This window comes from Sturnus vulgaris, chromosome 9, assembly GCF_052056855.1.
Source record: "Sturnus vulgaris isolate bStuVul1 chromosome 9, bStuVul1.hap1, whole genome shotgun sequence".
Taxonomy (NCBI): Eukaryota; Metazoa; Chordata; class Aves; order Passeriformes; family Sturnidae; genus Sturnus; species Sturnus vulgaris.
In genome coordinates, this window is record NC_142251.1 from 3,379,980 (window position 1) to 3,395,452 (window position 15,473).

At 40.6% G+C, this 15,473-nt stretch overlaps 1 protein-coding gene across 4 annotated transcripts in view; it reads right to left on the bottom strand.

The window, feature by feature from the left end:
* The window catches only part of FGGY (FGGY carbohydrate kinase domain containing), a 132,074-nt gene that overhangs the window by 66,769 nt on the left and 49,832 nt on the right, over positions 1-15,473 (bottom strand). For all 4 annotated transcript variants that reach the window (XR_015805312.1, XR_015805313.1, XM_014870553.2 and 1 more), the window contains exons 7-8: positions 4,313-4,441; positions 212-315 (exon numbers count right to left, since the gene is read on the bottom strand). Coding sequence is in view for 2 of the 4 variants with exons in the window: in XM_014870553.2 (XP_014726039.2) it covers positions 212-315; positions 4,313-4,441 (233 nt within the window). In the remaining 2 variants the exon portion in view is untranslated. The remainder of the gene's footprint in view (positions 1-211; positions 316-4,312; positions 4,442-15,473) is intronic.

The window sequence follows — 15,473 nt, forward strand, 5'->3', positions numbered from 1 at the left end:
TTTTTCAGTATTGATTTCTACTACTATTAAAGTTCTTGCTTAATAGCAAATGCACAGTAATTTATAATTAATATCCAAAGGTAAAAGATAGAGTTACCAGAAAAAAAATTCAAGGAAAAAACAACGGGGTGAGAAGGACAAAGGTCAATTTTCCCTTCAAAAACATAAGTTAGTAAATTCTGCACAAATTAGGATGACACATACAACCTACCCCCATGTGGCATGAAGATGTTCCACAGATCATAGCAACTCGGGATGTAATGGGCTGGTTCTCACATGGAAGGTTATGTCCTTTCACATCTGCTCCAATTACTCCTATTAAAGTAAAATTAAAATTCTCTGTTAAAGAAGAACAAGGCACCCTGCACCAAACAGACCTTTTCTGCACTCAAATAATTGCTGAGTATCTCACATCACTGCCACAAATCAAGGAAGGCTCCTTAGCCAAGAAAGGAAATAATTTTATCCATCAGATTAAAGTATTTATTCCAGATATAAGGACCCAAGATGATTTCTTCTAAATGTACGCCTATCATCATGATTTCTAAGTGTTATTTTACCTAGAAAGTGTTATTTTACCTGACATTTATTCTCTTAGGTAGCTCACGGGCATGCAGAATAAAAGTGCCCTGCTGTACTGGCAGGCTGCAGATGTGTTTATTTGTTCACAGTTTATCATGAACATCCTGGATGATGTGTTTTGTCAGGGGATGAGTTGGAGAAAGGGGTAACTTGGCAGGAGACTGGAAGGCTGCCAGCTTTGTTGTCTTCACTGCTGCTGCTGTTCTGTCCATGTCAGAACTATCTAAAGGCAGATTATTCCTGCCCTTGGAGGAACTGAGCTTGGCTCTGAGGAGCCTCTGCGTGCAGGACAGCACAGGATGGAGCACAAAGTCAGCAGCACTCAGCCTGCAGCAGAAAATACACCCAGGAGATGCTAGGGAGGAGCCAGGCAATGAGCCTCAGAACACATCCCATCCTGCTTGATTCACTTCAGGGGAGGCTCCAGAGGGAATCTGCCCTCTCCTCCTCCTCCTCCTCCTCTCCCAGGCTGCATCCTGGCACCACGGTGTGCTGCACCCAGCAAAATGCAGCAGCCAACAAGTAACATTTTCACATTGGACTTTTTTTTCCTTTTTTTCTTTAAACATTGCTTTTCAGCTGGCAAACTGGTCACCACACTGTGCATTTGCATCTGCAAAGCTCAATTTGGAGACCAGCATGTCAATACTGATACAAAAAATCCCCTTCCCCTCCCTGTAGAAGGATCAGGAAAACATTTGCTGGACATTGTGAAAGGTACCAAGTGTTAGGGCTGGTTCATACCCTACATTTCATTAACACCCCCTTGTTTAGATCACCACTGCAATGCTCTGTAATCAAATCAGTCTGGTGGGGTTTGTCTTACTGGGATCACCATGGTTATCTTGGTATTACCATGGTTGGAAGTCACCAAAATAATGAGAAATTTAAGGGCTAAATTTTTAAAGTCTTAAAAAAATCCAGCCTCGTGTCCCTTTAACTAAACTGACTTGTAACTGTGAAGTGGCACAGCTGTCATAAAGAGAGCTAGGAACAACAAAAAGCTGAAAGTAAGTCTTCTACTTTATGCTTTATTTTTTCACTGCTCCAACATGATGAAGGCATATGAGGAATTTTGGATAGGGTTGTCTACAAGGCAAATTCCTGTACTAAGCAAGACTGTATTAGAATTTCTTGAGTTAAAAATACTGTTCACACTTGAGAGGGAAGAAATCTATTAAACTAAATAGTCAGCATGTGCTGCAAATGTATTTTCATAAACAATATAAAACTGAAAACATCTTTTTAATTGCTAAGAAAATACACATTCTGCAAAACAGGAATTATGGCCCTTTTTGGAATTTTAGTCAGTGGCTTCACCAGTGTTTAGAATTGTTAGAGTCTTCCTAATTGTGATTAATTAAAGTCAGACAGCAAGTAAGTCTGGAATATTGGCTAAAAGTTATATAATTGCTGTTACAAGTCACTTTCACCTTTAGCTTAGGTGGAATTTTTCATAGTCTGAGGCAGACTCAAAAGCAGAGGCTGAGAACAAGAAGTCTGTGCACCAAACAGAACAGAGGAGAGGTTTTTAGGAAGGCAAGCAGTGCTTAGCAATGTGTACTTCTGGATCTCTTCCACAGTGACATGGTATTTTAGACACTGCACCATAAATCATCTACTTTTGTTGAAACAATGCTGATGCCTTTTGAAAAGGTGCAATGTAAACAGTGTTTTTATGAGGCCAGTCCCACGAGCCTGGCCTCCTATCCTCATAGTTTTATCTGTACACTCTCTGAAATTAGTACAGTAGGTCAAAATGCAAGATATAACTTCTTGGCTCTTAGATCCTGCCTTTTCCATAAGAGGTATCAGATGGACTGATTCAGGAGTCACACATGACCTCCTCAAACACACACACTAAACAATTCTTTACCTTATTGTACTCAAAGCTTTGAAGCCTTCGTGAACTCCAGGAACCTGCTCAGCCAAACCACACTTCACATCCAGCCAAAAGCAGATCTGAACTGCATCAAAAGTTACTGACATTGCAAACAAGATGTCCACCACTCTGGTTTAGCCTGCAGGATATTTTCTTTACATCTGCACTCTTCGACTCTCCTTTTGCTCCTGCTGTCACTTTTGCTATCAAAATCTTTTCATTTTTTGCTGTCCTTTCTACTAAGTTTCCACACCATTTCCAACACATTTATTACCCTTCCCAGATTCAATGATGAGTTCCACTGTAAATCCTCCTCTGGTCCCAGACTGCACTGAGCTATGGTGTGATTATCATGTAGGCTCTCCCACCATCCTCCCAACTCTTCCCTCTGTAATGTCCCCCTCTCTCTAACAACAACCTGTGTGTTGTTTTTCTCCTCCTGGAAATCATTTCAGGAGTCTGCTGGTGTTTGTGGTGCCATCTGGGAAAACATATTCAGATTAGCAGACTGTCTCTATCCACTGGAGCCCTTTCCTGAGGGATGCCAGTAGCCAAGTGTTTCTAATGTCAGAGTTTCTTTACAGAAGTCTGTATCAAGGAACAAACAGTTGCTCTCTATTCTTTTTAAAATTCAACTGATTGATTTTAGGACATGAAAAAATGGGCAAACTTTTTGTGCTCTGGATCCATAATGATGCCAATTAAACACTTTCACATGCCCCGTGACAACCCAGTTTTGCAGCAAGTTCATTCTTTCAGGTCAGATTATTACTACATTCTTTTCCAAGAACACAGAATTGCCAGGGCACACAGTTTTAAACACGTTTTTATGCAATTAGGATACTGACAGGTATTTTTAAGTCTGTCACAACACACCTACAAATATGACTGAAGCTCAGTCTTCCTCTTTGCAGACAGATCTCCGTCTAATCCTTTCCAGGTAGAAAGAAAAGCAATCTCCATGATTACTTAACCTCACCAAAAGCAAAAGTAAAGGGATTTAAACACTAAAAAAGTTCCAGGCCACAGTTTCTAGAAGGACAAATGAGATTTAAAACAGGACAAAACATTTGCAACAAAACTGGTAGTTTAACACCTAATCATGTTTCAGAGAGCTCTAGAAAAAAAATTCTCTGATGAGAAATAGGTTTCTATTAAAGAGTACTGTTTCAATAACACTGAAACTTCCTGAGGTAAGACTGTTTTCTAAACCAGCAAACTAAAAAAACCTCAATTTCCTGCTGAAAATGTTACACTGAATATCTTTTTTATGGACTGTATTTGGATAAGACCAAACAGCATAGTGAGAAAATGAACTTCTTGTGCCTCATCAAATGTATTTCAGAAAAGATGAACCGGGCTGAACATCAGAATATTGTGCTGGAAAAGGAAAAAAGTCAAAGCATCAAACCTTAAAGCTTTCAACCATTAATCACTTCAAAAGCTAGTAAGAATCCTAACTATGAACAAGCCTCAAACATGAGGCTTCTCCCTCAGAATGGTTGTTGTTTTGTTTTTTTCTTGCCTATCCCCAAAGTTTTGAGCAACAGAAGATGCAAACTCTCAGCATGTTGGCATTCCAACACCACGGTGTTTTGGTAAAAAGTGGGACTGGCAGAAATTAACAAACGATTTGCAAATCCAGCTGAAAAGACATGTAACAGTGAGATATGCCCTTTCTAGAAACAGATTTGCAGTACTAGTAGTTATTGTGATGATTTGGGAGATTGTTTTAAGAACAGCATCAGAGCAAATGGCAGGATAAAAACAATCTGTGACAAAAATGGCTTTCTGAAATTAATTCAAACAATTCCTGTCTCCAAGAACAGTAAATCCACGAGTGAGTACCTAGTCCTCCAGCATGTGCATCAATGAGAGATGCTGCCACTGCAATCCCTTCGGGGAGACCGAGATCTTTTGCAGCATCTGGTGTCAGACCTTTCCCAAGAGCCTCTCCAGGAGACAAGACATGGTTTCCTGGGCAGACACAAGACAAACCAAACACCTGTCAATTTACCAAACAGAAAAACAAATGTGTGTTATTGCAAGAGCTCCCTTCCTCTCCCTCCAGTTAAGCCTCATATCTATAAAACAAAGAAGTGCATCAAAGAACTCTGTGTGATGAAGTATCTTTCATTATCTGTCTGCAGATTAAACACAACCGTGCCAGATCAGGCCGTCCCATGGCAATTTAGAAGTTCAAAAGCATTCAATATCCTATCTAGCCACAGAGAAAGATTTCACCACAAGCAATTAAATTCTGCTTGGCATCTCTCCAGGAGATAGGAAATGCAGAAATCCCAGGTTCTCGTGGAAGGTGCTGCCTGCAGGCATTCTCTGGGCACGGAAGGAGATTCAGCTCACTCCGTGCTCACACATGAACACTGCACCTGTTGCACAAGGAATTGGCCAATTTATTTTCCCGTTTCCATCCTTTCCAGCAGTTCTACTAGGAACAAGGTGGCTATAGCAACAGAAACTCTGCAAAAGAAACTGGCTTAAACAGCAAATTCCTCCAGTTGCAGCTGTATTTCCTCACAGACTTAAATAATCCCTTTCTGAGCTTTCTCTGGCCTGTGCAGTATGAAGAAAACAAGAACACAACCCTGCCCTCCCTGCCTTGTCACAGGGAGCCCAGGGGCAGGTCCTGCCATAACACACACCCAATTTTGCCTGAGCTTAGAAGAACAAGTTAGATTCTTTCAAGTACCAGAATTTAGGGACACCCTCCAGAGCCTCCTCTCAGCCTCCCACAGCTGGAGCAGTGAGACTGAGCTCCTGGGACTGCACACACTTCCAGATTCATCCAAAGGTTTGGGTGGGAGAGGCAGAAAGCTCAGTGGGAATTCCCACAGACCTCTCTGTAATGCCAGGGCTTTTAGTACCTACCTGGAGTGTTTACTAAATTCAACAAATCTGGGCAGAGTTGGCAAAACACTTTAAAATAAAAAAATACTTTTTTCAGTCAATTTTATTGAGAATGTTATACCTGAAGCATGTTCTGATATGCAGAAAGGACATAAAATATCCTCCACAATAGACATTAATTAAGAGGAATAGCATATCATAAAATATCAGGAATACACTAATTCCCATGAGCATAAATTTCTAAAAATGCAGTTATACAACCTCACTGTTTGATGAAAAGGTTATGATATTAAATTCACAGATCTTCAGTTTTAGATATCACTTAGATCTTTGCTGTAAATTATTTTGGCTCTTAATTTTTAGAAGTTACATTCTCCTTCTGTCCACTTCCTGATGGATGCAGTGTATGGAGTATTTTGAGATCAGCACACACAACTTCACAGTTGCTCATTTCTCCAAGAGTTTCTGTTCTATTGACAGCCACACATCACTGCCCCTGAAATTCCAGGCTGAACCTCACACTGGAAATTTAAAACAAATCTGTGCAGCCAAAACTGTTTCACTTGACATTGGGTTTATATTCAATATTGGGGGCAGTAAGCAAACCTCATCATTAACTTTATAGAGAAGGACATGAGGACATTAAGTCATCTCCCCACAGGAAAAAAAATTCTGTATTTTATTATTTCTGCATTTTATTACTAACTTATTGTAAAGTCAAAACACTGTCCTGGCTTTTTCAAGAGATGAATCTTTTGTAGTTTTCCCCAGTAAGCTGAAGTGCAGAATATTTTTCTTTTTAAGAGATTTTTGTATTAACATTTCTGGTTTTTTAAGACATTGGAGAAAAATACCAAAGCTGTCTACTTCTCCTGACATTCAAAGACCCTGCAGGTAGAAGGAAGTTCAAAAGAGTTCATGCAGATAAAGCCACATCTTTTTCTTCAGAATCAGTTGCTGATCTGAAAGCACAACCATGCTGTATATACAGCATGAGATGAAATTAATCTGAAATAAAACCTCTTTCCAGGCATGCCATTCCATGGTTGGCTAGTTTATATCAGTCATACCAGTCAAACACTTTAGAGTGTAATTATTATGTAGTTATATTCCATTTTAGAGATCAGGGCTGCTATCAGACCAAATCTTTTCCCACCAGCTTCTCAATTACTTTCTGTATTACTTTATTTTCAATTACTTTTTGTATTTCTAGTTAATAAGCAGTAAGGGAACAATTTCAGAGATAAAGATAATCCTCTCCTCTACAGCAGCACAAGAAAATGACCCTATAATTCCTTTGCTACTGGTTATTTATCAGAATGACCAGCAGCACTATCACCCCCATGGGCATAAAGTGTGTGAGGACATGCAGGGATGGGCTTCTTGTCATTTGTAGAAGCAGCATAATCAGCTTGTATTTTAAATAAAATAATTAACAGTAGTCTGGCCCATATGTTTTAGAAGTCAAAGAATGCCTGGACAAATATTCCTTGACTGAAAACACTTGCCAGCACCTGGGAAGGCAGAGCAGTCAGAAGTCACCCATGGCAGGGACTGCAAAGGGGAGCTCCCAGCAGCCAGGGAGTGCAGGACAGAGAGACTGAGTGCTCAAGGAGAGGATTCTCACTCTGCCCCTCTCCTTCACCCTCCCAGCTCTACAGATCAGGGAAAGCTCTGCCAGGCCCACAGGAGATGTTCCCAGGGAGCTCTGTGGAAGGGAAGGGGCAGGCTCTGCATGGGCACTCTTTCTGTCATCAAGAATTTGCCTTCCCACTTACACAAGTGTGGAATAGACAGAGACTTCACTCAACCACATGGGCACAGACCTGGGAAGGGAATTATCATTCTCATAGTTCAATCTTCACCAAAAAGCTAGAAAACTCAGCTAAGCATCAGCATGCTTAGAATCTGTAAGTGTAAAGCTATTAAATGATAAGAAAACACAAAAAGCAACCAATAAGGAGACACAATTAAAAGTGAAGTTTTTGACACAGATTGTATTCCAGTACTAGACTGGGAGGGAGCAGATTTTTACCTGAGCAAAACAGAGCAGCTTTAGAAACCCAGGGGCAGTTACTCTGAACATAAAGGTATTCTACAGCTACACACCAGCAATTCAGCAGCAGGTGCTGCCACCCTTAAATCCGACCTGCCAGGGGCAAAGAAGCTGTGGGAGGGCAGGGAGGGAAGGAGGGAAGGAGGGAAGGAGGGAAGGAGGGAAGGAGGGAAGGAGGGAAGGAGGGAAGGAGGGAAGGAGAGCTGCCTGCACACAGGCTTGCAGTGAGAGCAGGACAGGAGCTGCATAAAGGAGGCACTGAAAGGCCCGAGACTCCTCAAGGCTCCTGCCAAAGTAAATCTATCGAGTCTTTTGTTTACAGTAGTCTCCTGTGCAAGTCATTTACCTTTGCTATAATGACTTCCAAAATTAGAGCTAACCAAACAAACCCATAATGGCTGAAGCTGGAGGACTTTCTGTTTCACATTGGTGCAGCTGTTTCACTAATGCAGTGCCTTAATCCACAACCTTTCATTTGGGACTAGACAGACTATTTCCAGCTATTTTTTCCCCTATAAAGCAGCGAGTTTACAAAAGGAAAAAGCTGTCTGAATCTCTTCCTTCTCTTTTATCCTTCTTCGAAGACTGATGTTAGAGTTTGGTGTGATCGAGCTTTGTTTAAAGAATTTATGTGCTACCAAAGACCCTCTACCTTTTTAGGTGCTTCCCACAGGAACCAGCTATTTACCAGACTCAGCACACGAGGCAGATAATGTATCTTCAGTCAACTTTAGTGATCCAAATTCACTGTATTGGCTCACTAATATTCAACAGAACGAGGTACTTCAGGATGTAACCCCCTTTCAAACAACAAATCTGAGAGCAGTCGGGGCACAGCTGACTCCAGCACAGCTTTTCATCTATCTCACAGAACAGGGTTGCACTTCGTGTGTTTGGCTGTGTAAGTGCATAAAAATATGAAAGGAAAAAAAATTCAAAGGAGATTTCCCTTCACTGAGATCCAAGCAAACCTGAATTTGGATATAACAATCCCTTGCCGAAATCCGAGCAGCCTCAGAAAGAAACACAACCCAAGGGTACATCCCGTCCCCATTTCACAGCTCCACCCAAACTGAACAATTAAACTGCTTTCTGATTTAAAAGACAACACAGAAAACAGATACCCTGTTAAATAAGTGATAGAGGTGCACTGAAGAAGTTATCTCATTAAACGAAACAATGCTGAATAGGCATCAAAGGAAACAGGACCTTAGCAAAAAAAAGCACAGCCTATCCAAATGTAATGAGAAATGTAAGGGATTTTCCCCGTCCATGTTTATTACAAAGCATGCAGATAATCTCCATTTTTTTGTGTTTCATAATAATTCTCACGATGCCAAAAGTCTGGGATATGCAAGGAATCTCAATAAATAATATACATTGTCCCAGCCCTATCTCACACATTATACATTATCAAATATCCCTCTCAATTACAGATAATACTCACATTTAACTGAGATGTGTATGGCTGATTTTACTACCATTTTTACCCCAGCTGAGTAGCCAAAATAACATTAAGATCAGAAGGAAGCAGAATAATGATGCTGACTGTAAAACTATAATACGTATTTTTTCTTAGGGCTGAATGCATGGTGGTTAAAAGACATTAGGAACAGTGAGATTTGGGGCTTTTTTAACCTCCAAATAACCTCCATAAAACTTCCTGCTCAGCAGTTAAGGACTTCAGAATTTTCATTGAGGAAAACCAAAACAAATTGTGATATTACATGCCAGCTTATTTAAAAGTGAGGAAAATGGTTAAACAAAATCACTTTGGCTTTCTTCAATTCAAAATTCATCTCTGTCTACACGAGCTGCCACAGTAGCTTGAGGCAAATTTAATTTGGGGCCTTTCCATCCCACTCTCCCAGAGAGCCTTTGGCTGAACTACATCTCGACTACCTAATGTGTAAATATTTCAGGCAGACGTATTAGGCTGCTAAACACTGGCAAAATCAAATCAGGCAGATCCTGGTTCATTAAGCTGAGCAGCAAATTGGTCAGCAAACCAGAGGTGCCTACTTCAACAAAGACTGCTTGGCCTTTTTGGCCCAAGGAATGACAGCTACTCCATGTATAAATTACAAGTTTTCCTGGTGAAAGGTCAAAAGGAAAAAGAAATTCTGCATCATTGGATCAACAGGCACGTTATGGTGGCTGGGACTGAGTTTTCTTTGCTAGACTGCAGTGAAGCAGTGCAGAATGAATGTGTCCTGCCATGTGTGGTTCACTGCTCACTGCTGAGCTGCATCTGGGTATAAAACACAGATTTGTGATGTCTTATAAAAGTATAGAATGCAGTATCTTGATGTCTTACTAAGTAATTAGAGGGAATGCATTTACACCTAAATTCGGCTACCCGAGCTCAAGTTTTTGCTTGCAAACAATAATTTCACTCGGCTTGTAATTGACATTTCTGTCTGTCTTTACAGCACAATATTCCTCAGAGTCTCTCTAGATAGAAAAATCAGTGCAGATGGCAGGACTATTGCTCTACTTTCAGAGCTCTGGTACAGTCCATTGCTAAATGGACAGCATGTAAAGGCCATTTAGCTTGTATTAATAATGGATTATTACTTCACAGATATTTTTTTTTACTGGATGTTTTTTAATAACTCAAATGACAACAGCTCCTCTTAGAATAAATAATTACCCCTTTTTCAGAACTGAAATAAATGCCAGACCAAATATAATCTCATCAGTTACTGAAAGGACACTTCTAAATCTTTCAGCCAAGCTTATTCCCCACCATGTTCACACAGTATCCAGTTTTAATATCCATACTGAGAAGATACTGATGCACTGTAAACTACAAAAGTTCAGAAACGAGCCAGGAAAACAATTACAAGGATTGAGAAGCATGATAGTTCACCCAAGAGTTTTGGGGGGAAACCTCAATGGTTTTCCTTGATCATAGGAAATTTGAGTCTGTGCAGGTCAAGCGTGTCCCTACGGTCTGCCAAGCAGGAGTAGGAAGTTAAATCAGATGAAAAATCAAGCGTGTTCTTTAATTAATTCATTAATTTTGAGACATGACAGCAACTAACAATCAACAACCTTTCAGTCTGAAGTGGGCTCTCCATCACAGGAAATTATAAAATCAAGATTGGTTCTAAGATACAATTTACACTACTTAAACATTAATTTTAAGGAGTCCAACAGCCTCTGACTTTTGAGGAAGTCAGCAAATTGTTTGAAATAGTCTTTCTGATTTAGTGAATCCTGACTCAGAAAGCAGAGAGCACTGTTTTAAAAGTTATCTCAGCAGGAGGCTGAAGCCAAAAAAAAGAAGATGAATAACAAACTGAAACCAGGGAGAGGAAGAGTCAGGTAAAAAGAAGGAATGACCCAGAACTATTCTGAGAAATGTCTCTATTTTCTTTTCTTTTTTTTAGAACAGTATTAAAAATAAGGAAGGAGGATAATATCTCAGAAATTTAAATACTGAACAATTACAGGAGGCCCAAGTCTACTCAAAGATTCTATGAAATTTAAAACCAGAAATTCAAGGAAAAAGCTCCTAGCTTTCATACTAGAAAGTTCCCTAGTCCCCAGTGTTGCCAGAGTAGAAGCAAATACGATTCCTCAGGCAGGCAGAGTCTGAGACCAGAACTCTATGAGTGGACAGTGGAATATTTCTTTATTACTATTTTTTAGAAGGTCTAAACATTCACAAGAGTTTTCTAAGCTATGAAGGATGGAGGGACAGCACACAGTACTCCTCACTTCTTAGAGCAGAGAGAAATGGAAAGGAACCACCTGGCAGCAGGACTCAGGCTGATGATAAGCAGGGTGAAGGATGGTTCCTTTCCTGGAGGAAGAGGAATGGAAAATGTCACCCAGGAAACATCCTGGAGAAACCTGAGCCAGCTGAGTTCAGCCCAGCCTGGTCAAGAACAGTTATTGGAAAGGGGAGGAGTATCTGCCTGGAGATGGAGGGGGCAGATTTTATCCATGAGTTTATCAATATCTGATGGGAGAGGGGGAGTAAAGGTCAGGGGGAAAGACTTCTCAGTGGCCCCCAGTGACACCACAAGTGTGACAAGAACAAACTGAAATACATGGAATAACATTTAAAACAAATTTTTAAAATGTTTTTACTGGGGAGAAGTGGTGAGAACACTGAAACAGGTTGCCCAGGCAGATTTTGAAATCTCCACCTTTGGAAATACTCAAAACTTAACAGGACGCAGCCCTGAACAACTTTCTGTAGGTGACCCAGGTCTGATCATTTCAAGATGTCCCTTCTAATCCCAATGATTCGTGTGATTCAGTGATCTCGAGATGGAAAAAGCATAAAATAAAACAGAAATCACAGGAGTGTGGAGCTTTTCTGAGGAAAGCCCAATTGCTTCCTGCTGAATCATGTATTACGAAATAATGCCTCGAGTTCTCAGGAAGGAGACACCCGAAAATCTCTTTGCACTGTGCCAGTTTCAGCTCCTTTGCAGTTGCTACAGCTCTTGGACAGAGTGAAATGACAGGAAGCCAGAAAAATGTTAGCATATTTGGAACACTATTCACTTGTAAATTCCATGGATTTTGACAGCATGTAAGTGTAAATATCCTCTGATTCATCCTTTTAATTTTGTTTGAAATTGCAGTGTGTTTGTAATTTATTTGGGATAGCAAAAGATCAGGGAAAGACAGATGAAGGCATCTCACACCAGAGGATCCCTTTACTTATTATTATTATTACTTATAATATTCTCTACCATTTGCAAAGTACAGTGTTTAAAGCTTGTCGCTGCAATCCAGCTTTATGAAGAACTGGCAGCTACAAGTTGACCTGAAAAAAAATAAAAATCATCATCCCTGTCTCTCAGCCTTCAAGGAAATCCCTCATATGCTCCAGAGCATCTGGCATCAAAGGGATGGAAGAGACAGGGCAAACTGGCAGAATGAATGGATTGACCATTCTGACCATAATCTCCCACCCTGCACTGAATCTCCCATTTTCAGCCTAAATGTAAATAAATTAAGAGAACATCCAAGCCTTAGAGCTAACTACTGACCAAACAGAGAACCTAAGCAAACTCTATTTAAAGTGTAAAAAGGGAGATATTCAATGCCATTGTTAGCTTTGTATGTGGAAGGATTCAGTGGCACATGCAGGAATGTAACTATTGATATAAAAACAGGTTTTCTCTACTATCAATTTATTAATAAGTACTTCAAATGAAAGAGCATTAGAAAAGAACATCCAGTCTTCCAATTATACAGATCCATCTTTTCAGGACTTTGAAAAATGGCATAAGCAAGTGCCCAGACTCATAAAAACATCAAGCCTGCAGTCCCCAAAGTCCTGGAATTAAGGAGAAAGTTAAAAATGGGGTTGCAAAGTGTTGGGGCTGTACATTAAAGCACAGGCAGAGGGTGGAACAGGGAGAGTGATGAACTGGAGTAAAGGCCACTAACCAGAAATGCACTTTAGAGTCAGGTCAAACCCTTCTTAATTGGAAACATAGTGCCAAAATTAAAATAAAATAAACAAACAAACAAACAAACAAACAAGCAGAACTCCTACTGAAGGAAGATAGGGACAATTTGTGGAAAATGGAAAGCATTCTTCTAGAAAGTCATTAGAAAGTCATTAAGGGGGATGAGGGGGGAAAAAGACCCAGAATGGGATTTAAGTAAAGAGATGTATAAGGAGCATAGGCTGTTCTTTATGCCACCATCACCCCCAAAATCAAAAATGAAAGAATTCCTCCAGTTGTACACTAAAGCAAATTAAGCAAAACTACAGCTATTTCATTAATATCAGTTTGCTGCTGCTCCAGCACAGCAGAAAGGTGACAAACTGCCCTTTACAAAAGCTGCAAAACCTGTAAGATCAGTAGAACCTATTCTGCAGTACCCACAATGCTCTCTCACACAAAGCCACCACCTTCAACCCAAAAAAGACCTGGTATGAAATATTACTATTCAATTAAAAAAAATCATTATTTGGTCCCTTAAGTAGGCCCTGAAGTAGAAGGCTGTGGTGAAAATTTATCAGGCATTTTTCTCCAAATGGAATGTACACTCCAGTACCCTAGGAGCTGTATAGTACATGAAATTTTAACGGAATTGTTAATGTCTTTCTAGGTTTTATAATACCACAAAGAGATACTCATCATGTGCTTTTACCACAGCAGATAAATGCTAATGCCTCTAGTACACAACACTTTCACAGAGGTTTGAACACCAGTCATCTTCCACTCTCTTGGTGAGCAAATTCGTGGGATCAATAAATTTTTCAGTATCTCCAGATAAGACTCTTTACCTTCACAAGCCTGATCAGTAAATTCATGATGTACAGAAGGGACCACAAACAACTTGTTATGTGGATTTCCTGAAAGGTTCGTCTGCTCTGAGAAACAGAAAATGTCAAAGGCCTGGGAGTTTTCAGATGTGAACCCACGCCCTGACATGGGAAAGGTTTGTGGAAGATCCTAAAGGTCAGATGTGAGGGTCTCCCTTATCAACAAGGTCATATGTTAAGTTAAACTGAAACCAAGGGGAGTGTACTCCCTGGAACCACAGCACTCTGATTACAGTAAATGTATTTTTAAAGGGCAAGAAGTTTTAAAAGTGATGCTTTAAAGCATATTTACCAGAATAAAGAAATATGTACGTTAAAGAAGTTGTTCTCAGGTAATTTCCAGAAGTATTGCCATTGGCATGAAAGTTAAAGCTACTTCCAAATGAAAAAAATATAAAAATCTATCTGTAGCTATTTATCTTTGGTTCCCTCTGATTGGAAACAATAATGATTTCAGTAGAGACTGAAAAAAAAACCAACAAAACAAACATAGCTTTTCTGCATATTTTAAACTGGCAAACTTTGTATTTATTTTTGTTACAGTCATAAAATTTTGCTAATTTTATCTTGTGACATTTTGCTTTGGTTAAAAGAAATGATGATTCAGAGCCTTGTTATCTTTTAGGAGAGATACATGAGAAAAGGCCATTATCTCTCTTTACAAGGGGAACGTGCAGGCACTAAAATACATCCTTGCCTTTGAGCTAAGCAAACCTTGAGCAGACAGACACGGGCTTAGAGTAGCTTGAGAACATAAGAGGAAATTCCACCAGAATTAGTTCAGCCCTGTCAGGTTTTTGGTTTTGTTTTCATTTCGGGAAGAGGTTTTGAGCATGTACAACCTCCCTTCAACCTCCTCCTGCCTGGGTTATCTGACAAGTTTGAGCTCCTTTATCTGCAGGGCAGCTCAGTGCCCTGCTTCCCATCCTTCCCTGTCAGCCCGGGCAGGCTCTGATGTTCCCCCTGGAAGCACACACTGTCCAGGGAGTGGATATTCCCTTGGGATAATGGGATGTGCTTCCAGCAGCTGAGGCTGTTCCCTTGTGGGCAGCACCCCGGAGCACTGCTGTAAATGCAGCTTGAGCTGAGCTGGTGCAAGGTGAGATCCTGGGGTGGTTTTGGGGCTCCTGGCAGGGATGGTGCCTCCCCAGCAATGGTGACACCACGGGATGTGTGGGAAGGAATCTCCCTCCACCCAGGACCATTCCAGCTGCAGTTTGCTCAGTGGCTGAGGATCACCTCCCTGGTTAATTTGAGGAAAGCTGAGCTGATTCAGAGTGCTCCTCTCAAGTCCAACACCACTGAACACATTAAAACAAGCAAAGCCCCAGCTCTCATTGGAGCACTGCTCCCATTTCCATTCCCCCACTTGCAGGGACACTGATAAGATTGCAGGGTGGCAGAAAGCAAAGCACTTCCCCGGGACACAGCAGCATGGAGCAGCTCCTGGGCAGGGTGAAGTGTTTTGTTTTGACTCCTTTTGAAGCTGCACCCTTCCAAGAGACTCCAAGCAGTACAGGGTAGGAGAGAAACTCCAAGGAATGGAGTGGTGGCTATCTGGGTTCCACACTGGTGCACTGAGCTCCTCACTCCCTCTGCACAGAAACAGGAATAAAGGACACTCTCCTGCTTTTTGTGATGTTATCATGCTGCTAAATATAACAAAAACAGCACCTTCCTTTTTTAAAAAGGCAAGGTTAAACAAATGGTCAGGGAAATAAGTTCATATTCTCCCTAAGGCCAAGTTTCAGCATTATTATGCAAATAGAAATTGTCTT